General features: G+C 52.9%; 1 protein-coding gene across 2 annotated transcripts; it reads left to right on the forward strand.

Moving 5' to 3' along the window:
- Window positions 1–25: 25 nt before the first annotated feature.
- DNAJC7 (DnaJ heat shock protein family (Hsp40) member C7) lies at window positions 26–20,385 on the forward strand. Of its 2 annotated transcripts, none has more exons than XM_074926962.1 (14): window positions 26–163; window positions 9,799–9,887; window positions 10,340–10,464; window positions 10,548–10,661; window positions 11,239–11,313; window positions 12,832–12,950; window positions 13,300–13,453; window positions 14,213–14,377; window positions 15,390–15,481; window positions 17,041–17,114; window positions 17,687–17,833; window positions 18,062–18,214; window positions 18,734–18,796; window positions 19,521–20,385. In XM_074926962.1, exons 1-14 carry the CDS (start codon window positions 81–83, stop codon window positions 19,556–19,558), a joined length of 1,491 nt encoding a protein of 496 aa, XP_074783063.1. In that variant the 5' UTR covers window positions 26–80; the 3' UTR covers window positions 19,559–20,385. The 2 variants fall into 2 exon arrangements, with proteins under 2 accessions (XP_074783063.1, XP_074783064.1); XM_074926963.1 differs by lacking the exon at window positions 26–163 and adding an exon at window positions 4,280–4,451.
- The last annotated feature ends 2,469 nt before the right edge of the window (window positions 20,386–22,854 follow it).

The raw sequence follows: 22,854 nt of genomic DNA on the forward strand, positions 1-22,854 counted from the left end.
GTCGTTGTCAGCGGAAGCCCCGCCCCTTCCGGCGCCCGCCCCCGCCCCGCCGCCAGTCCCCAGCCCGGCCCGGCGGTAAGATGGCGGCGGCGGCCGAGTGCGATGTGATCATGGCGGCGCCCGAGGGACCCGGCGAGCCCGAGATCGAGGAGGAGACGCGCAGGTAGAGCGGCCGCCGCGGGCCGGCCTGGCCCCGCCGGGCGGGGGACGGGGCGGCCGGTGTCCCTGCCGGCGGGCGGGGCCCGGCGGGCGGGTACGGCCGGGGGGGCCGGGGGGCGGCCCCGGGCTGCGGGGAGCGGGCGGGGGCCGGGGCCTCGGCGCGGGGCAGCCGCAGGTGCTGGGCCGGCCCTTCCCGCGCGGGCAGCCCCGGCGGGCGGGCAGGGCCCCCCCGGCCTCCTCGGCGGGAGCCCTGCGGGGGCAGCGCCAACGGGCCGCCCGCACCGGGCTGGGCTGCGCCGGGGTGCCGGCAGCGCCTGGCCCGAGCGGCGCCGGGCAGGGCGGGCGGCGCTCCCGGGGCTGCGGCCGGTCCCCGCCGGGCCGGGCCCCGAGGGCCGAGGCCTTTCGCCGGGCCTCGTCCCGCAGGGGAGCGCCGGCTGCTCCCGCCCGGGGCCCCGCAGCGAGGGCCCGCCGGCCCGCCCGGGGCTCTGAGGTGCCACCGGCGGGGCAGCGCTGCGCCTGCTGCCGGGTGACGCTTTACTTTGGGATGTCTTGGCCGCACGTCCCGTGTGAGATCTCATGGCCTCCGCGTGTACCGGGATTAGAACATACAGCCCGTGGTGGAGTCAGGCTGCCTCCAGTCAGCGGGAGTTTAAGTGCCCTAGAAATATAATTAACGTCCTTTCTGTCTCAAGGCCGTGCGGGCTGGCGTCTGAAGAGAGCTTCCTCCCATCGCTGAGGACGAGGAGGAGAGCAGTAAACGTGTAGAACAGAAGCTTCAGACTCGTAGATTTGAGTGCTCTCCGCTTCTCCGTTAAACCCGATTCCCTTGTCCCTGGTACCGTTTGAAATCCACACCCGGCAATTTTTACTCGGCCCTGCCTTGCTGTGGATATTGGGAAAAGTGTCAGCTCAAGGCGAGTGTTTGGGCAGAGTTCTGCTCTGGAGACGTTACCCTGATTAAAGAGCTTCTTCGGGTCCCAGTAGCTGGTTGATTTCTGCAGTGATCTGGCGCACCTCGCCCAGGGGAGCGGACGGTGCCGTCGGAGGCTGGGGGTGGTGGGAATCCCAACCTTGCCCGCACGTTTTCTTGCCGAGAGCGAGCGAGTGGTTGCCCGCAGCAGCGGAGCGTTGCAGTCTCTGCAGGCGGTGAGGTGGGAAGGTCCGATGTCTAGGAAACTCCACTGGTTCTGCAGCATCAACGCTGGCGGTTGGTTATCTCCTGGGGAACTGGGGAGGAGGGAACTATTTCTGTAGAAGGTGAGGCAATTGCTCTAGAAAATTATTCGGTGGATGGAATTAAAAGGAGGAAACAAAATTGAAAGTGGCCTCTGAGGAGTAGTATTTTCAAAATAATATTGATGGCCCGAGGTGTTTGGTGCTGCTTGTTTACTGTCAGAAATTGAGGGCTTAAGGAGCTGTGCTGGGAAGGAGCTGGCTTCCTGGTGATGTCATTCGAAGGAGTTAAATTAGATGTTGCTGAAGAGGCGCTTGGATTTGTGCATAGAATGCTGACAAATTGCATGGCCTGTGGAGTTGGGAAAGCCCTGTCTGTGGGTAAGTCATTCCTTCCCCCAGGCTAATTAAATACGGTGTTTTGAAAGGTGAACAATAGCCAAACGTAGAAGCCGTGCTGAAGGTGCGGTCATCTGCTGCTGGTGACCTCTGGCATTACCCTTCCTTCCTCCTTCCCAAGTTGCATTGCAGAAGTGATGGGTGCAGGAAACCGGTCGGGAATAGGATGATCCTGGGAAAGGCTGAGCAGGTACAGGAATAGAAGAACTTGTGAGCGGTGTTGAGTCCTCGCCCTGCTCTGAGGGAGGTTCAGCTGTGAAGAACGGAGGCAGCCTCGTGCATCTGGGTTTCCCTCGGCGTCATAAGGCCGGTGCCATGGTTTGTGGTTACTACCATGCAGTGCTTTTGTTAGGTGCTTTCGTGAGCCTTCCTTTTTGTTGTTGTTGGGATATTACTCCTTTATCTTGCTAAAAGAGAAATGTGTGGGTAGGAGACGTTTATTCTCCTTCCAGTTATTCTTTCTGGTTCTCAGAAAGCACAGGCCTTACACAATCACAGAATCAGCTCGGTTGGAAAAGACCTTGAAGATCATCGAGTCCAACCATGAACCCCGCACTGACGGTTCCCAACTGCACACTCAGGCCTTTCTGCCAGCCCAGGCAGGTTTTGTGGGGGTCCTGTCCCTTAACCTCTTCTCTGCTTTGGCCCTTCCTGGCTTACATTAGTTATTTAACTTCTGTGGCTCAGTTGATCTAATGTAAATTAGGGATAGATAATCGCTGTATTAGGGAAGCTTAATTAGGTGTCTAATGTTTGTAAAACATCTTGAACTGTCCGTGTAAGGGCTGTGCAGGCACTCCACGTTAGTAGGCATGTGCAGACATATACTTGAATCTGATCTAGTTCAGCCTTTATGATGTGTCTGTGCTAGCTTCTATAAAAAAACAGCAACAATAAGTGAAAACCTTTTCTGAATCATTGCTGTAAGTCAGCATCTAGGTTTTCCACCTTCTGTACTTCTGTTTAGGAATTACAATACGACAGCATACACATGCTTTGCTTAAGGGCTCACCTTTGAACGCACGATTCTGTACTCTGGGGCTTCATAAAAATTAGGAAATTAGCAGAAGTGGAGATCTCTGTTTCAGAATGATTGTAACTAATACAGTGAAACAGCTGAAAACATGCCAAACAGCTCTCTCAGAGGTTGTTTAAGGGACAGGAATAGAGTATGGTCACAGGATAATTATTGTCTGCTGCTGCATAATTTGTGGGGGTCCTTATGGAAAAGGGTTGATGTAATTGCATTAATTTTATCTGCTGGGTGGTGGTGCTGTTCGTGCCAGTTCCTCGGCCAGGGAGCAGCTGATGACCAGGGATTGTGCTGTGGTGCAGTCAGGGACTGGTCTGCCCCAAAAAGTCATTTTGAAGGCTTCTAACCCGTGGGGACAGTTTTTTTCCCCGGGGCCCAGCTGGTCTGGGAGCTTGGGGTCACTGGAGTTTTGCCAGGGAGAATTTTCTTGTCATCTTCCTGGCAGCTCTAGGCTCTGATGTGTGTGCTTAAGGCTGGATCTTTCTCCTCATTCTTCAGCACTGGAGGATGTGGAAGCCTCTTAAAAAGAAATATCTCAAATTGTTTGGAAAGTATCATTATGAGATGAGCTGCCCAGCCTGCTGCTTGTGCTTTTGCTGCAGACTTCAGGTGTGTCGATGCCTCTGGAGGAAATCACAGTAACCTCGGCAAAGCAGTGAACGTGAAATTTGCCACACAGAGGAAATTGTGCAGAAGCCCAGAAGGTTCTGCCTGACTTTGGGTCACTAATTAGTTGGACAGATGGTGCCTGGAGGTTGCCAGGTGTTGGTGAGCAGCAAGAATCTTTCTGGGGCTGTTCTGCGAGGAGCGAGCTGCACCTCGGTCGGGCTCCTGGTGAATCAGTGCCGCTACTTGGCCGCTTTCGCGGGGATGCTGGCAGGAGGGGGGGTGAGCTGCTGGTGGGCAAGTGTCGCTGCGGGAGAGCCTAAAGAAGGTTCCGCTATTCCTCTTCTGCTTCTAAACGGGCACTTGAGTTTTCCAGGCTGTAAATCCGGCCTATTTTGCTAATATGTAATTACTTTATGATCTTACGATAATACAGGGAGCAGCAGAAGATGCTCACGTAGTTGTTTGATCTCCCGTAAATTTGCAGAGTATTTGAATGCTTTGAATGAGGTGGCTGCTTTATACAGTATGAAAGGATGGCCAGTACCTGCGATTCCAGCCATTTTCTTTAACACAAACCATGCTTTTTTAGGGCAAATCATGTTGTAGATGCGGTTGTTTTACCATGTAGTTCTTACAGCTGGCTGGCTTCCTTCATTTAGGCCTCTGTGGAAAAAAGCAATCTCTAGCTGATTCTAGACCCTTCCGTGGGTTTTCACAACAGCAGCGATGTGACCCTGCCAGCACTGACGGGGCCATTCCTGTGAATTAAGTTAATACGGAGCTCGCGAGCGAGGGCTGTTACATAACGGCGCAATTAAAGTTCGAGGCTCGTCTGGCTCTTTCTACTTAGGGCTGCAGGGAGAGGTTTGGTTCATTTCTTTGCTTCCTTGTGGCGTATTTTGGTTCTTGCAGCTTTTGGTCTTCCATGTTTGAGTTTGGCCTCGGGTACCCGGAATGTTCTGGGGTGCGTGCAGAGATTAGCGCGGGGTTTTTTCTGCTCCTTGGGGATTAAACGTCAGTTACGTTGCTGTCGCCTGCTCTTGTGAGAGACTTGAGGCAGACCTTTGTGTTTCAGCTGGTGAGTCTTTAGCCTATCCACGTGGATATTTGCATGTACAGGCCGAAGATTCCCCTGGTTTGGGGCATGCTGCGAGTAAGCGTCATGGTTTTCGTTTGCGTTGCGGCTGGCAGTAACCCGCTGCGCGTTCGGAGGGGGGTGCTGATGTGCAGAGCAGCGTGCGGAGCGGCTGCAGGCGGGTCGGCGGGGTCTGCCTCCTGCAGAGGGTGATCGCGCGGATGTGCTGTAGGATCTGGTCGTGGTTTCTGCGCCAGAGACAGAAAACACAAACACCGCTGATGGGAGATGAGAGAGATTCCCTTCGCTCAAAATCCTCAGGGTGTGAAACTGAACGTGGAGGGGTGTCCGGGGAAGCACACCCTGTGTATCTCTGGGGCCCACAGAGTGTTTGGCTTCTCTTCGGAGCCCTGAAAGGAGGGAGGGGGGAGTATCGGATGTCCAGTGGCAAATATGACAGCTAATTTTAAGCTCTAGACATCTGCCTGCTGTAAACTGTATTGAGATCACCCAACTTATTTTACCCCAGCAGCTGAGTAACATCTGACAGCTGAGAATCTGGGCTGGGTTTCAAGCAAAAAAATGCCAGATAAAGGCGCTGTATCCTATTAAAGAAAAAATCTCTTTAAGAATTGCTTGGAAAAGGCAGGTATGTTCCTTTTGTCAGAGCATCCTAAAAAAGACTGCTTGGTCAGGACAGGATTCTGGAGCCTTCACTAAATCCTAGATATTTTAGGGTTTTTGTCACTGTTTCATAATGGAGGCAGGAAACGAAGGAGGAGTGAGGGTCAGGAGAGCTGAGAGCGCGAGTCTGCCGCCCGCTCCCGTCCTGAATTGCTGTAGCTGGGTCGTTGGGCTCTGGGTGCCTGTACCCGCGTGTGCAGGGGCCGTGCCAGCACAGCGAGACCTGGGGCTGCGCTTTGGACAGACCCCCAGAGTTGCCAGCGACTTAGAAAAGCCGGTGCCTTGGGAGCTGGAGTAGGGGGGTGGAAGCCACGATCGGCACTCGAGCGGGGGCAGCGTGTGGAAGCTCTGAGGAGGAGGCAGGAGTTGTTAGGCAAACGTGGGATCGTGTCAGTGGTGCGCGGGATGGCGGCTCCTCATGGCTCTTCTGTTCTGGGAAGGAGCAGGGGCTGAGCTTTCAGCCGGGCACGGGGAGTAGAAGGAGCCTTGTGATGGCGGCGAGCTCCGCGCGCTGCGGCCCCTCAGCCCCCAGGTGTGCGAGGGGGGCACCCGCACCCGCGGCCGCTGCTTCTCTTGGTGGCAGGTCCTCTAGGGAGAGAGGGGCCGGAGCACTTGAAGAATTAGGGGTCCTGACAAATGTAAAAAGAGAAAAAAATTGCCTGGCTTGCAGGGAGAGTTACTCCAAACAGTCCCCTCCTTGTGAGCCCGTGGTACACGCGAGCAATGAAAGACAAGCTTCTTCCCGAGATCCTTGGTGCAACTCTTCCCCGTCTTCTGTGTCCGGCGTGGAGAGGCCCTGAGAAGACACCAACCTCCCCTCACAAAGCAATCCATTCAGCCCGGATTGTATTTTTAGCAAAGCACGATTCTTCTTCAGTTTCAAAAGTAGCAAGTGGGGAATGCAGCCTACATCAGTGCGAGATGCAGAATGATCTCATTCAGGCTGCAGCATCTGTTTGGATTAAAACAATTACCAGTGATATCAGGAGATCTGCATTTTTTCTTGTCATAGCCAGAGGCCGTGGTAAACAAGAACTGTTTTCTCTGTGTGCTTTCTATGTCAGTGGAGCACAACTGGGGAGAGATGCTCCTGTTCTGCGTCTGGGATCTCAGACCAGGAGCCTTGCACTTCCAGCAACCGTCTCTGCCTTTGTGCTTTGGGGGGCAGTTTGCTTTCCCTTTCACAAACTCTTTCCATCGTTAAGTTTAAGCTGTATGAGCGGTAGAAATACCTGTGTACTTCCTTTCTGCTGGTGTTACCTGAGGTGTTGTGACTCGTTGATGTATCAGTCTGTGTTAAACGCTTAAAAAGAAAATAGACCAATAAATAGAGAACGGTAATTCTTGTGTTTGTGTGTTTTCTCTACCGTCTCAGAATACCGGTGCTTTGTGAAAGTCGGTTTTGCCATGTATCTGTTCTCTTTCTCCCGTTTTCCCAGCCCTTCCCGGCAGTTTGCTGGCAGACAGGGTGCTCTGGCACCCAGCCCTTTAGCTGTGGCTATTAGATGATGCTTCCTCGTAACACGGCAGGTAAAATTGCCAAAAGGCTTGTGAATCGGGGACTGGTATGCTGAGCAGGTTACAGTGGTGGCTCAGATGAGTTCTGCCTTTAGTAGTTCACCCTTTTCTTTAGCCTGTACAGCAGAGAGCTCCTGAGGGAAAGAACTTCAGTCGGATCTGTGATTTTCTTTTTATGATTGCAGAAACAATAGAGTTTTGGTTAAACTGCTTAATGCCAAGGTTCCAGAAGTGCAGAATTGCTGATTCGTTTTTCCACTGCGTTTGGAATGTTTGATCTGTGATATTAAAAAAAAAGGTGGTTGTGTTTGGACACATTTTTAATCATGCAGAGTGTGAGTCCTGCCACTGGTGATACAGATCCAGCCAACGGGCACACAGTTGTTCTGGATCTTGTGGCCCTGGGGACGGAGGAGCCCGGGGGCGCTGTCCCGCTCTCGGGGGCTGGCAGGGTGCTGGCTTCAGGAAGGAGCACCTGCCCCGGGCGTGGTGTGGCAGGGCTGGGGCGGAGGAGCCGCGGCAGCTCCCGTCCCGATGGGCTGGAGCGGGCGCAGCGGGGAAGAGCCGAACGCGGGAGCCGTGCCAAGGCCCTTCCGAGGCAGCGGGCTGTGTGCACTGACCCGTTCCTTTGCCACCCTCTTACTTGTTCATCTTATTTCGAAGCAGTAGGGCAGGGTGGTTGGGCGCTCTTTGACTGGAGCTGTTCCAGCAGGGGGGCGCCTGCTCCGTGGCCGGGGCGTAGCTGTGGCCAAAGTTAAAACTGAAAGTGAGGAGCGGACCCTGCGGGCGCGCGCCCCCGGCGTGGCAGCGCCCTGTGTCCATTGTTCTGCCAGCTGGCAGAGCTGCGATGGGTCAGTGAAAACAACCCTCTGCATGAGGCGGTTGTGTGGGAATGGCCAATGGCAAGCCCGAATGAGGTTAAAAACATGTGAACTTGTTTCAACACAATTCCCTTTGTTCTTTCCCTGGTAGGCTCGCTGAACATTGCTCTCGTTGCGGGGGGGCTCTGGCAGCGCTCCCCCCGTGGTGGGGACGCCGCGGCTTGAGCTCGGGCTGTCCTGGGAGGGCAGCTGCCGGGAGATAAAGCTCTCTGATCTCTGGGTACCTCCAAAATAAAAATGCAGAGTGGTGGTCAACTCTTACCAGGTCTGCTCTGCACGCTCGGGTCTTGGATTCGGCAGTTACTAACCTGCAGGGCTAGTCAACAGTCCACCCTTCAGTCTTTGTTATACACTGAAAGAGGTTTCTCGCCGCGGTACGTTCTAACACACGTCCCCTGTAGTAAGAACACCTTTTCCAAGCTTTGAATGTGTTGTAGCTACAGCCCTCAGTGAAGATGGTCAACGTCTGTCCTGTGAGGTTTGTCCTTCCTCTGGGCAAACCCCAGTCCTGTAACATGCCCAAAGCTGCAGCTAGTTTTTGAGAGTTGTGTAAAGGTGTAGATCTTTACAGAAGTGAATACAGAAGTGGATCACTTGCGTTACACTTGCGGCGATAGATGAGCCTCGGTTTTTAAATGTAGAGATGATCTCTGTGTTTCTAGTCCCTGACAGACTGGCTGGCTCTGGCTCAGGCCTTGGACTGTTTCTGTGGGGTTGCCAGTTACAGAAGTGAAGCTCCTCAGCCCCAAGAGCAGTTGAACGGCTCCTGACTACCGTGGGGTTGGATGTAAAAAGTCCTGGGAGTTCACTCTCTAGTCCTGCGGTCTCTGACTTGGCTTGCTTTTGTTCACCTTGGCTTTCCCTTTCCTGCAGCAAGTGGTGCAAAGAGACACCTTCACTTCTGGATCCTTCCTTCAGGAAAGTGCCGAAGCCCGACGTTCCGGCACAGCCTGGGAGTGACTCGTGTTTGAGCCCACAAGTGCAACCCCACTTGGGCAGCCTGGGGGGTCACCCAGCTATTTTAGCTTCTCTGACTTCGGCTTCACTGCTTCAGCAGAGGCTCTCTTCAGAGCACTCGGTAGTCATCCAGGAGGAATACGATGACCTGTAATAATCAACTTCATCTGTGCTGCTCGTGACAGGGTCACCCCCGCGCAGGCGGGCCCCGCAGCCGGGCTGCTCTAGCAGGAGGCTGCTCGTTGTTGGAGGAGAGAGTAGCTCGGGCTTGTAGGTATGCTGGCCGTGTCCCTGGTGGGACATGAAGGACGGCGACTGAGCTGGTCTTTGTTCTGATGGTGAGAATTCGTCTTTGTCTGGGGCCAGAGTTCTGGCTGCGCGAATGCTTTGGGGAGCGGACAAATGGTGTCTGTCTCTGGCTACAGCGGTGAAGCCCCGAGAGCACGACGTGGGTTTTGACCGAGTGGGGTGATGCTGCTTTTGGGTTGGCCTCGTAGCCTTTATGTGTTAAGCAGTCTGGGAGGGGAAGCAGGTGAACTCAATCTGAATTAAATTTGGTGAAGTTGAATTAAACTTCGGCACTATGGTACAAGTTCCCTCTCAGACTGCTTATCTAAAATGGTGAAGGTAGGTGGGAGAAGAGAGAAGGGTTTAATTTCTTTCGGGGGAAACTTTGCTTTCAAGAGTTTAAAGATGCTGCTTTAAACCATATGTTGTGTCTTTCTAAATGTCCTAAAGTGTCTCTGCAAATGCCTGCTCTTGGGTGTGAGGACTATTTCTGGACCTGTTGCCAAGGCAGTGCCAAGCTTCTACTTGAGGCTTGCACCCTTATTTCTCTTTGATTTAGCTGTCTTTTGAATGTAGAAATTGTTCTTGGCCCTGTTTCTTAAGTATGTGGGACTACTTCTGAAAGATAGACAGCACTGTTCCTTGACTCCGGTGCCTGCTGAGGTTATGCAGCACCTCCCAGGAGCAGGCTGCTTTGATTAACCACGTACAGTGGAATTTTGCTGGGCTCTAAGCCAGTGCTTCTGAGACTGAAGGGAGGGTACCCGAAGGTGGCTTCAGTCTGCTCTTGCACCCCTGCAGTATTCAGCTTAGTACCATCCCTGAGTGTCCCTGGTCACGGGCCTGGTAGAGGGATGAGGTATCAGAGCCAGCAGGACACGGCGTGGGCAGGGAGATCTCACGGCAACCGGGTACAACTGGGGAGTTTTGCCAAGGTTGCTTAGGGCTCAAATGCTCAGTCATGGTCAGAATCTGTTCTGGTGCTCGATTCCTCTTAAATGTGGTGTTTTGCTTCCTTTCAGAGAAGCAGAGTCATTCAAGGAGCAAGGAAACGCATACTATGCCAAGAAAGATTACAATGAAGCGTACAACTATTATACAAAAGCCATAGGTGAGAACAGTTTACAATAACATTAATCCTTGCTGAATACCGTGTCTGAAAATACAAGTTGGTAATTGATTTAAAAAGCACCAGCAGGGTTTCAAACAGCACATGCTGGATGAAAACTTTTTCCCTGCTTTAATTACCTTGTGAAATTTCACCAGATGGGTAATGCAGGTCAGTGCCAGCGTGGGTGATGGCAGCAGTTCTTTGTTGCTCCTCCAGCCAAGGTTCTGTGACGGGGAGCCAGCCCCGCGCTGCCGGGCTCTCGAGGGGTTTATCCCCGTGGATGGGGTGGGGAGCTGCGCAGAGCCGCTGCCGGACCACCGTGTGTCACCTTAACCTCAGGTGACCTGATAAATTGGGAATGTGGTTTTCATCCACGCGCAGCTTTTTAATCTGTTGTCCGAGCCGTGTAGCCGCCTGCGTTGCCCTGACGCGGGTGCTCTTGCTCTTCCCAGATACCTGTCCAAACAACGCCAGTTATTATGGCAACAGGGCCGCCACGCTCATGATGCTGGGGAGGTTCCGGGAAGCGCTGGGAGATGCTCAGCAGTCTGTCAGGCTGGACGACAGCTTTGTGCGGGTACGTGGAGCGCTTCCTACTTCTTACTCGTGGCTCGTACCCTCGTCTCCACCTACTGCAGCTCCCTCTAACTGTCTCCTCAGGGCCACCTACGGGAAGGGAAGTGCCACCTTTCCCTAGGGAATGCCATGGCTGCCAGCCGCTGCTTTCAACGAGTTTTAGAACTGGATCATAAGAATACCCAGGCACAGCAAGAGGTAAGAGGTTCTTAAAACTTAAATATTCCCAGTAGATGGGGCTGTCAGAGGGGATGGATTGAACTGGCAAACCTTCCGCTTCAGATTTGCGAGGTGGAACCGGAGTCACCGTTAGCAGTGACTGTTTGCATGCTGGAGGCGATGGGGAGATGTGAGATGCTGTCGCAGTCTGTGCCTGTTTCTCAGCAGACCGCCGGGTTGCACAGTTACTTTTGTGTGTGATTGTCTCTTAGCAGAGAGGCATGGAGGCTAAGCTGGTCCTTCACCCAGCACGCCGGGGGAGGAATGGTGGATGGTGGTAAGGGAACACGGAAAGGGCTGATGCAGCGTGTAGAAGGCAGCTGCCACTTTTGTATCTTGTTCACAGGGGCACGTTTTCCTGGGCCATCAGTTAGGTCATTTGATTTCAAACTGATTTTAAACGCTGACAAAATTATTCATGTAATCTGCATTACTGTTTCATGGTCTGTAACAGTTTTTGCTCTGACACTTTAGGGATTAGCTGCTTAAATGCTGCTCGGTGGGTTTCAGAGCAGTGACTGTCCTGCAACACTTGCTGTCTTCTCCTGTCTTGCAGCTGAAGAACGCCACTACTGTGCTTGAGTATGAAAAAATAGCTGAAGTGGATTTTGAGAAGCGGGATTTCAGGAAGGTGAGATTAACTGGGTGCTCTCCTGTAGCACTGTGAAGCTGTCCAGTTCAGCCAGAGGCCTGTCTGCGTTCGCTGGGTCCCCACGGGCGGGGCTGGGCGCCAGGCGCTGCCTGTGGGAGCGGGGCTGTCTGCGGAGCCCGGCGGAGCTCGTGCCCCCAGCCCTGAGCGGATGAAAAGTGAAGGGGGTGACTGGCTCAGGCTGAGTATCCTCTGTTACTTGTGCCTTTGCAGGGTGAGTGGAACCATGAATGAGCTGTTTGATACAGGTTTTGTCAGCAGCAGCAGTCGATCACGCTTTGCTCCTTAACGCATATCCTGGATTCTTCTTTCTTAACTCTTTATATTAAAAAAAAAAAAAAAAAAAAAAAAAGGCAGTCTGTCTGCCAGCAATACAGAGAGGGTCATTGAAGGAGGAATGCAGATCTGCGTGGGGCATTCTCTGTTGCTGTTTCCAAATCTTTCTTCCCAAGGGCTGTAACAGGGTGCAGCTGGTACTGACCTGACACAAGAAATGACAGCATGACATCTGAAAGGCACCAAACACTTCTCATGCAACTGGTTCTGTTCAGTGGATGCATGTAAGGCCCAAGTCTGGCCCAGAAAGGAGATTGCCCAGCACATTAAACTCATTGCTCAGGTCGCTGACTCTTAGACTAAGCTTAAGATTTTGGAAGGGTGAATCCCAGCTTTGTGTCACCTGGTTATGAGGGGCAAACGGGATGTATGGTCAGTCTGGATTTCACGTGCAGGGACTGTCCTGCCTGTGTCGCATGTTCTGGGCCTCTGCATCTGTCCCTTCGCTTCTCGGGTCTCGCTTTGCTGGGCAGCGCTGCATGCGACGTGACCTTTGTTTCTGGAGAGCTGCTCCGGCTCCTGCCTCACCCAGAAGCCGTTGGCTTCTCAGGCTGGAGCAGAGCACTTCCCGCAGCGGGCAATCGTGATGTCACGGGCCGGGGGAGCAGATGAGCCTCGGTGGAACAATGGCCCGTTCTGGTGCAGATGGCCCCACCAGAGAGGCCGAGATGGAAAAGACCTATTAGATCACCCTGCCCACTGCAGTCAGACCAGTGCAAGGTCAGTCCCTGCACTGTACTTTTTTGTGTTTTGTCCAGGCCGAACTGTCTCAATCTATTGAAGTTTTGTCCTTCCCACATGTCTTTATAATGCAGGAAACAGGGGCAGAATTGTCTTCCTTGACTTTTTCTTTAGGGCCCTACAGTTTCAGGAGAGTTAAAGGGAATGGACCTTTTACAGGTGTCCCTTGAATTTCCTCTGTAGTGCTACTTACAGTGACAAAGCAGGTGCATAGACCTTTGAACACAAGGCCTTTTAAAAGACAGGGCAAAAAAACCTTCAGATGAGGACAATTTTCTAACGAAAGATGCCTCCAGCGGCAGAGGAGGCGGGTGTCTGCACGCTGATCTTCTTCAGAGACAAATAGGAAATCTCAAGTGTGGTAATGGTGCCGCCCTTGGCCGTTTGCTTTGCTCACATCTGTGTTTTTTTTCCTCACACCAGGTTGTATTTTGCATGGATCGTGCTTTGGAGTTTGCTCCTGCTTGTCACCGATTCAAAATCCTCAAGGCTGAGTGTTTAGCCTTGCTGGGTCGCTACCCCGAGGCACAGTCCGTAGCAAGGTGAGTGTCTTGGGGTCTAGAGTGTAACAGCGGGTGGTGACTCCTGGCTGCTGCTTGTTTTTCACAGCCCAAAATGAATGAGGGAATATAAAAAAGGAAGAGTCCTTAATGCAGGTTGTGGTGAGGAAGGGTGTGTGGATTTATCCCCTTTAAAGTTAATCTTACGGGGAAACTGTCTCTCGACTCAGTTAATAACTGTCAGTCTTGCTTCGGCCCGTTCCCCCACTCCTGCACATCTGTCCCGCAGGCTTGGTGAAATCACTAAATATCTCAGCGGAGGAAGGGTGCTTTTGGAGACCAGGAGGAGGCTGGAATAGGGAACCATTTCGGTTCTTAATGTCTGTTACAGTGACATCCTGCGAATGGACTCGACCAACGCAGACGCTCTCTACGTCCGGGGTCTCTGCCTGTATTACGAGGACTGTATCGAGAAGGCCGTGCAGTTCTTTGTCCAAGCACTCAGGATGGCTCCTGATCACGAGAAAGCATGTCTTGCCTGCCGTGTAAGTTGTGGATGCTGGGATGGGACTGCACAGTTGCCAGGATTTCTTTTTTAAACCAGACGCCTAATGTGGTTGTGCTGCACCAATCCCTTCTCCCTCCCTCAACACCACCGTCCCCCAGCAGGGTCAGCCCCTTCCCGGCTGCTGCTTTAGGTAAAACTCAGTTGCTAGAAGCTCCTTCTCAGGGGCTGTGGTGCTTTGAAGGTTGCCTCCCTTCCATTCTTCTTTGTTCCCTGACGAGATGTAGGAGCAATAAAATTAGGTCTGTTGGCTCTAGAAGAGCTTCTGACTTTCTGATTCAATGTCAGTCCCTACAGGTTGACTTGCATTTGAACACTCTTCCTTTCGTGTTGCTCCTTCCCTCGTTTCTACTCTGTTGTAGTTCTTTAACTGACTTTCTAAATCTTTTTTTTTTGCTTGTATAAGCCCTCAAAAAGTGACATCCCATTCCTGTTTATTTTGAATACATCGATTTACTTCACTGTCATGTTCTCATCTCAGGCATTAGACCCCCTTTGTTCCCATGGAGAACGCCTGTAACTAGCACTGCCTGTTCCTTAGCGCTTCTCCTGGGGGAAAGGCAGAACGCTCGCAGCTCCTCTCAGCTGCTGCAGCAAGGCTGGGACTTCTGGATCCTGCGGTGGTGTCTGAAACCAAATTAGAACAGTTATGTTGGAGGGCCTGCACCCAGCAAAATCGGGTGCTTGCTACCCCTGAACCACTTCCTGATGTCCTTATCCAGGGTATGTTTTCTTTCAGAATGCCAAAGCACTTAAAGCAAAGAAAGAAGATGGAAATAAAGCTTTCAAGGAAGGAAACTACAAACTAGCGTATGAACTATATACAGAGGCACTAGGAATAGATCCAAATAACATAAAAACAAATGCCAAACTCTACTGCAACCGGGGGACAGTTAATTCAAAGGTAAGAAATCGTCACCTGGCAGGTAGTCCTCCATCATATTCCTCACCTCGGAGTTTATAAACTACAAACCAGTTACTTTGGAAGGCACAGTCTGACCGCTGGATCTTTCTAGTGCTGTGGGCAGTGTTTCAGGTTTTTGTACTTGCACAATGACTGGATCTGTTCCGGACAGCCAACCAAGTTGACTCCTGAAGAAACAAAACTCAAATACTTGGGCTGCACAGAGTGGGAGGGAGAGGAGGAATGTAATTTAGCCTTATCTTCATCAGCATAAAGGCATCCTTATTTGTTTCCTTCCTGGTAATGAGATTTATTTTGTTATTATTCTTGTAGATCATTTGTCTCATTTTGGGGCTTTTTAATCTCAAAAATAGGACCTAATTTAAAAACCCTGGATGCTTTTTCCGTTCTGGCCATGCACTACGCAGAGAAACAGCCATGGGGCAGCGCTTCCAGCTTCCACCCTGCGCTGCTTGTGGGCATGTTCCCTCCTCAGCTGCCTCTGTCCGTGCCCGCGCTGCCAGCGCCAGGCCTCAGCACCCCTGGGTCAGGAGACGGAGGCTCTTCTCAAACCTGGGAAAGGGGTGTGCTGAAGGCAACAAGAACGGATATTTTACGTGGCTGTTTGTGTCTGAAAACAAACAATACTTTTTAAAGGAAAAAAAAATCTTACCAATTTTTTAAAGTTTATTTTTCTCTCTGGGAGTTAGTTTGGATACAGAATAACTTGGTTTCCAGGTCATTCTCAGGAGGACCCCTGTCTCCACGTGCCTTTCTTAAAGAGAAGCACCGTGTAGTTCTACCGTTTCACTAGTCAAGCTTCTAATTTTTTCCCAGGGTTCAAAAACTCTGTGTTTTGGCAGGGGATTGGAAAAAATTTCCTAGACACAGACATACAAAACAGTGAGATTTTCCAAGATACTTTACGCCTTTCCTTTGCCTCAAGTCGTAACGCTGCTTAGCAGAATTTGTTCTCGATTGGGATCCCGTTAACTTCTGTCTGATGTTGTAGCTTAGGAAACTTGAAGAAGCAATAGATGACTGCACGAATGCAGTAAAACTGGACGACACGTATATCAAAGCCTACCTGAGGAGAGCGCAGTGGTAAGGAAACCTTTGCAATGGGCGTGTCGGGCAGGCTTGTGGGTAGGAGCCTCCTCCCTACAGCACCGAGTGACAGGGATCACAAACCTGAAGCTTAACAATGCAAGGTTCTGTCTCGAGGGCTCCTGCCTTTATTCCTCTCCCTGATGCTGACAAGGAGACAGGGAAAGCTCTGCGTAGTCAGTCCTGCCCGCGCGGATCTGGGACTGCCTATTGATGTTGTGTTTAGGCAGAGTTTGTTCTAAAGCCAGCCTTATGTTTATAGACTAACGTAAGATGTTCTGTCCCAGAGAGCCCCTCTCGAGCTTTTTCGGAGGGCTGCTGCGGGTAACGGATCTTACCCTGGCAGGGCTGTTCACGCTTCCAACAAGCCAGATTTTGAAATGGGGTGTTGGGCTTCCCACGAGGGAGGAACCCGCTGGCGCCATCCGTGTCAGCCCCGGGAAAACGGCAGCTCAGGTGGGGCTGAGCGAGTGTCCGGAGGATCTTCGGGTCTGTGTCTCCTTTGGAACTTGGCACCAACCAGGGAGGTAGTCGGAGCTCTGCTCTGACCATGGGTTTATTTGCCACTTCCCTCAGCAGTGATCATTCCCCAGTTTGTGGCAAAGCTGCCTGGCTTAGGGATGAACCAAACCCATACTGCAGCCCCCCCGTTGTGCATTCGGTTTAGTTTACAACCTTCAGCGCTGTTCTCAAGCCCCAGCTCCGTAGCCGCTGAATTTCAGCGCGTGGGTCTGGCTGAGATGGGGTTGGGCTGCCCCCGCAGCCCTCGTGGGGCTGTGCTGTGGTGGGAGCACGGAGGTGCTGAGCCCCCCCCGGCGCTGGGGTGACCCGAGGGCTGCTCAGCGCGGAGGGCTGAGAGCGGGGAGCAGGAGGGGGGGGTGTTCCTTATCAGTGCCTCTCTCCTGGATTAACCGCTGCCCGTCCTGCAGCCCTGCTTCTGGGAGGTGGCGGGGCGTCTCCTGCTGCTGAGAAACAGAGAATAAAACCTTCTGCTTTCCTTCGCTCTGGTGCTCAACCTTTGCTTTATCAGACTGTCCTTATCTCGACCCCGAGTCATTGGTGATACCCCCTTCCCCCAGCCCAGCCGACAGCGGCTTTGGTGGGAGCCCAGCGCAGGCAGCGCTGGTCAGCGGGTGTGGGGCTGAGCCCCCCGCGGGCGGGGACACGTCCCCCCGCGCCACCAGCGCTGTCACCAGGAACCGGCGTCGCTGGGACACAGCTCTGCACCAGCTTCCTTGGAACCTGGCTGGCTGGCGTTAGTTCCTGCGGCTGGATAAAGGAATTACCAGATCGTTAAAGTAGAACTTGTGCTGCCAAGTGAGATCACGGTCCCCGCTTGAGCCCAAAGTACAGGTTCCCGTGCCAGGATTTCCCACAAGTAGGAGGTGTCTGGGCTTCCAGGCAGCCCAGCCGTGAGCCTCTGTGGGTTCCTCCGACGATGGCTCTTTGCGCAGCCCCGTGCGCATCTTCTCCTTAGTTCATTCCCACCCAGTAAGCTCGTGCCTGAGCCCCCTCTTGGCCTTTCCCGTGAAGGACACCAGTGTTTCTTTCCACAGTTACATGGACACAGAACAATATGAAGATGCTGTAAGAGACTATGAAAAGGTTTATCAGACAGAAAAAACGAAAGGTGAGCATACTGGCGTTCTTTTTGTGTGCATAAGCTTCCCTTAACTGGCGGTTTTTGGCTGTTTTTCCTTTTGTTTGCTTTCTTCCCCCACAACACACTGTGACTTGTAGCCTCTTACCCCAGCAGGACAGTGCTGGAGAAGTCCTCCAGACCAGTCTGAAATACCCATCTCAGAATCTTGTTTCTCTCCCAGCACTGATGCTGAGAAGATAATTTAGCGTGTAGCTGAGGCAGTGCACTAGGTTCAGAGTATCTGGTCGTGGTTCTCATTCTTCAACTGTCATCTTGCTTTTTAAGTAGCCTGGAAGGTAACGGACAGAGTAACCTCAGTCCTTGTGGGTCAGTGCCTAGTGCTGGTTTAAGAGCACTGAGACCTTTACCGACGTTTGGGAGCAGCCTGGGGTGGGCAGTGAGGCTTCACTCAGCCCCTCACTGTAAATCCAGGTGGGCTGCTCACTTGTGGCACTTCCTTCAGCCCGGGTCACCTCAGCACGTTGGTCTCAGCCCCTTTCAAAGCAGGAGATTGTGCCTGACACTGACGCCCCTGTCCTTCGGCATTGCTCCTCTTCTAGAACACAAGCAGCTGCTAAAGAACGCACAGGTGGAACTGAAAAAGAGCAAACGGAAAGACTACTATAAAATCCTCGGGGTTGACAAAAATGCCTCTGAAGATGAGATCAAGAAGGCTTACAGGAAAAGAGCACTGATGCATCATCCAGGTATCCACAGGCTCTGGTATCAGAGCGTCTGTTGTTCTTTGGTCCCTTTGCTCCCCGCGTGCCCTGTGCAGCCCTCGCTCAGGGGCAGGAGTAAACACGAGTGGGGGCATTTCTGGACAAACCCCCCGAATCTCAAACACGTCCTGTGAGGGTAACTGGGAATGTGAGGCGTTTTCCATTCACACTAGAAACTGAAGGCTGCTTTCCTGCTTGGTTTTCTACCTCTAGACCGACACAGCGGGGCAAGTGCAGAAGTACAGAAAGAGGAGGAGAAGAAGTTTAAGGAGGTTGGTGAAGCCTTTACCATCCTCTCGGATCCCAAGAAGAAGGCTCGCTACGACAGCGGCCAGGACCTGGAAGAGGATGGATTGAACATGGGAGGTAAGTGTTCCTTGTGGTGCCCCACCATGGCAGCCTTTAAAAGATTGGACCGTTAGGGTCTGCCTGCTCCCCTAAAGCAGACCTCCCGTTCGGGATAGTTCCGTGAACTGTCTGGGTTTGGGCTCAGGAAGCATTCGAGTGGCGGATCCGCACCGAGCACTCGGAGTTGTCCGCAGCCGGGGTCAGGTGGTGGATGTCCCGTGGCTGAGGCGGTGGGCAGTACCTGCTGTTAGGCACAAGGGTACAATAGCGTGATGGGAAGACTGTGGGTCCCTAAATGCGGCTTCCCCAAGATTCGGAGGTTGCCCGCGTGACCGAAGCTGTCTGCTTTTAGCTGTTCCCCGCTCCTGTCAGCGGCCCTGCGCTCTGCCGCCGCGTCGCGGTGCTCGGACGGGGGCAGCTCTTTGTAGCTTTTTGTCTGTTCGTCAAACGCTTTATGGGCCCTCGAGTGGCAATTGCTAAATTGCAGAAGCTGTAACTGTTTCACCTCAGCTCACAACTGCCTTTTCTTCCCTGTAGACTTTGATGCAAATAATATCTTCAAGGCCTTCTTTGGCGGGCCAGGTGGCTTCAGCTTTGAAGGTAGGTGGAAGTGTTCTCCTGCCGGCTTTGGAAACGTAAGTACACAGATCGCTTGGGAGGCCGGCGGGGTTTGCCAGTGGATGTGCTGGTTGAGAAGGGTATTGGACTTTTCCACACAAAAGCACCTCAGAGCTTTTGGATCGTTCGTTCCACCACGACCCAGGCGGTGGCAGGTTCTGGATCTCTCGTGTTGCGGAGCAAGAGCCCCCGGGGTGCCCAGTCCTGGCTGCGCCGCCGGAGTGTGGCTCTGTCAGGAGTACCTTGGGTGCAGCTGCTGGTGCTGAAGCAGCAGGAGGCAGTTCCTGGTCAGCTCCTGCTGCTTCCCCGCCGCTGAGCCCGCCGAGGGCCTCTGCTGCAGACCCCAGGGGCCGGGGAGCTGCTGCTGCCCCGTGTCTCCCGGTGCCTCGGGGCGGGCGCGCGGCGGGGCCGGCGCGTTCTGCCAGGCCTTTGGTTAAGGGCATTTGAGAAGCCCTTGCACGGCTTCCCGGCCCGTTCACCTTCCTCCTTGCAAACCTGCCTCCTCTGCCCGTGCTGCCTGCAGGCCGCTCTGCTGCTTGCTGGGAATCAGCTGCGGGAAGTGCCCAGCAAAGGTCTCCTCTCCTGCTTGTTCAGATGTTTGTGTCTGAGTCGAGTACTGGCTTGGCCTCGAGCCGCTGCAGGACAGTAGTTACACGTATTGCCTTTGCATTTTGAAAATGCTAATATCTTCCATTTTCTTTTTCAGCTTCTGGGCCTGGAAATTTCTTTTTCCAGTTTGGCTAAAAAAAAATGCAAACAAAACAAAAAACAAAAACAAATCAACCAACCACACATACCTGATCTGCTTATTTTAACCTTGAATACGGACATACTTAGACTCCTTCCTTCATCACGTCTCATTGTACTTAGAGCAGTTTCATTTTTCTCGGTTGGAGACCTCTGTTTTGTGTGCTTTTGTGTGTGAAGAGGAAACCAGCTTGGGGAGGGGAAGGCTTGTGAATTTTGTTTTACTGTTAACTTTATTAAAAAAAAAAAAAAAATAAAGCTTTGAATCTTTTGGTCCCTCCCTGCTGGCCCATACTTTCAGACTGTTCCTGCTCCTCAGCAGAGAGGATTTCCCTGAAGTCCTCCCAGAATCTCAACTTGTAAGAGAGTGAAGTAATCTCCTGTTTGTTTTGGTTGGCCTCAGAGCGCAGTATGGCAGCATGTCTGGGGTTTGTAGTGACTCGTAAATCATCTCCATCTTCTGAAACTATGGCCAAGATTCAATCAAGTTTGATACAATCGCATTTTACCTGCCAGCTGTCGTCTTTTTTTTTTTTTTTTTTCCTTAATTTTGCCATGGTTCTACCAGAACGGTACGCTTGGGCATTAACTGAAATGATAACATGTGAGCTTAACGATTTTGTATCGGAGAAATGCTTCTTTGGGTTTGAAAGAGCAGCTTATGTGAGACTTCCCTGTGATGCAGCTCGAATTAAGGGCTCTGTGTTTCCACTCCGAGAATTGTCCTGTTTAAGGGAATACTGAATTTGCTCTGGGCTGAATTTCTTCGCCGTACTCTTTTTAATTAATCCACTTAAGCATTTAATATTTGTGCTAAAACTTGATTTTGTTGAGCTTGATGTTTGATTTTTGTGTCACTGATCCATAACGCGGATGAGCTCTTTCTTTGCTCTGAAGAAATGCAAAGTAAAATTCAGGTTAATGATTGAAAACGGTTACTGTGTGCGTGCAGCAGTGTGCTCTCAATGTTTACAGGAACTGTACAAATATGTTAAACTAGTCGAGTAGTTTTCAACTAGAAGTAATTTACTAGTCCAAAGAAGCAAGAAAATGCAAAGTCAAACTGAACTGACGGTCTGTCGCTTGCTTCTCGTGCCCGGGGCCGAGCTGAGCCCGGGGCTGCTGCCGCCGTCGGGCTGGGGCCGGCCTGGCCTCGGGGGTGCTGCCAGTTGCCGGGAAAGCGCTTTTCCGTTTCACCCGGAATGTAGTGATGCGGCACGATCTCAGCTGGGAGAGGACTCTGCTCCCAGAATCCTTCCCTTTTCTTTAGAGAGCGAAGCACCTTTCTGAGGAGGTGCCTTGTTGGCTCAGGACGGCCTGTGGCGGGGCTGGGGCCGGCGCGTGGCGCGGGGGGGCTTTGGGAGGAGGCACCGGCGAGGAGCAGAGTCTGGGCAGCGCGGCCGGGGGCTGCCCCGCGGAACCCTGTGGCGTTTGGAGCCTCAGTTTGGCTTGGCTGAGAAAACGGGTGTTGGTAGGACTAACATGCAAGACTCTTTCCTGGAGAAGCCTGACACCAACTTTTATATAATATCGGGTTGAACTTCTTACTGCAGGAACAAGAATTGCAATGAATCCGTTGCATGAAACGATTCTTTGAATGCTGACATCTTTGTCTTCCTTCCTTCCGAGGGCTGTCCCGGCCCCCGGGGCTGCAGCGCCCGGGAGCTCCGTTTCCCACAGTTGCAATAGTGTCGTGGTGCCGCCGCTACGGCCCCGTGGTTGCGTTTGTCAGAACTTTTGACAATCTGCTTCCGTAGAGGGAAGATTTAAGGGCTTAAATTCTAGTACTGCAGAATCAAGGAAGTATTTTGTAACTCGCTCAAAAATCAGCTTTTAGAACGAGCCAATGTTGAGTAGTATTTCCAAAAATAGACTCTACAACATTTATTCAAACTTCCTTCGCACCAGTGTAACGTGATGGACTTGCCCGGATTGCACTGCGAGCAAACGAAGGTCCTTGTGTCCTTCGGACTCTGAAGCGGTAACTCTGGGGACTGAAACCCTGGTCTATGCACATTGATACTCCTCCAGTTCTCACGGCACTCGTAAATCAGAGTTTACAGGACTTGTTTTAGTGTGGCATTCGGGATCCATCGTGTCTTGTCCTGTGTGTATTGATATCACTGTACAGGTTGGACTTTTCTCAGTCTTTTGTCACCATGCAGAGACACGTCCCGCATTTGTCAGTGGTTTTTGTTGTTATTTCCCCCTCCCCCAGTGAAGTACGACAGGCTTCCTTCTCTCCAAACTCCGAATGAGACCATTCCTTGGAGGACAGGAGGGGAATGGCTTTTCTTCCGAGAGAATGTATACAGCAGATATTTATAAAACTGTACATGAATGCATGATTTAATGTAGTTAAGTATTAATAGGGTGAGTGCCAAGACTTTCCTAAGGAGCGTGTTACGGGACTCGGGGCGAAGGCGGGTTCCGGCCGCGGGCCGGCGGCTCTGGAGCCTCCTGGCGCGGGTCGGACACGCGGGGCTCTTGTTTCTCTCAGAAAACTCAGCTGGGCCTTGCCTGAGCCGTTGCCTTTCACGTGTGGTGGTTACGGGACGTTGTTCACGGGGCGTTTGGCGCGTGGCCGCGGGGACCCTTGGTGCCGTTTTTGTGGTGGTGGCGGCTGCACAGACCCCCCGGCGCCCCGGGAGCTCCGGGCGTTGGCCGGAGATAAGGAACAAGCAGCTCCAAGTGGGGTCACGGCTCCGCGGTCTCTGGGCGGTCGAGAGCTCCCGGGGGGAGGCGGCGGCGGGGGGTGACGCCCTGGAGCACCAGCCCGGTGGCTGCGGGAGCATCGAGCCTCGCGCTCGTCCCATCCCTGTCACCGCAGGGACTCGGCACGTGGAGGGAACCACTGGGAAAGCCCGCCCTTTGAACGAAGCCGTTGCTGCAAGGTTTCTTTTTTGGCGTAACAGCAAGAGACTTAACGCTTAACCCCGAAACGTGTCCCCAGGCGGGCCCGTGAGCAGAACCCCCGCGCGGCCCCGTCACCGGCCTTGGCTCCTGCCCGGGCGCCCCGAGGGGAATGGCCGGTGCTGCGAGAAGGTGCCCGGGGGTGGCAGAGCCGGAGCGGGTCGGTGTGCGCGGGAGGGATCTCGCAGCGGCCGCAGTCGCTGTGGGGCAGGTCGGTGCCTGGCGGAGCCGCCGTCGGCTTCCGCGGTTCGCGTGGGGGCTCCCGGCGGTCCCAGGAGCCGAGGAGCCGCGGGGCCCTCGCGTTTCCCTCTGGTGTTTTTCGCTGGATGATGCTTGTGGTGCCTGAGCTGCCGTGGGGGTAGTTTCAGTGACGTGCAGTT

The sequence above is a fragment of the Athene noctua genome, chromosome 25, assembly GCF_965140245.1.
Source record: "Athene noctua chromosome 25, bAthNoc1.hap1.1, whole genome shotgun sequence".
Classification (NCBI taxonomy): Eukaryota; Metazoa; Chordata; class Aves; order Strigiformes; family Strigidae; genus Athene; species Athene noctua.

Excerpts from the sequence above, each read along its gene's own strand:
- DNAJC7 (XM_074926962.1), top strand. The coding sequence starts at position 81 with ATGGCGGCGGCGGCCGAGTGCGATGTGATCATGGCGGCGCCCGAGGGA. Across the intron at positions 13,454-14,212 it reads AAGCATGTCTTGCCTGCCGT|AATGCCAAAGCACTTAAAGC; the intron begins GTAAGTTGTGGA and ends GTTTTCTTTCAG. Across the intron at positions 14,378-15,389 it reads GGGGGACAGTTAATTCAAAG|CTTAGGAAACTTGAAGAAGC; the intron begins GTAAGAAATCGT and ends CTGATGTTGTAG.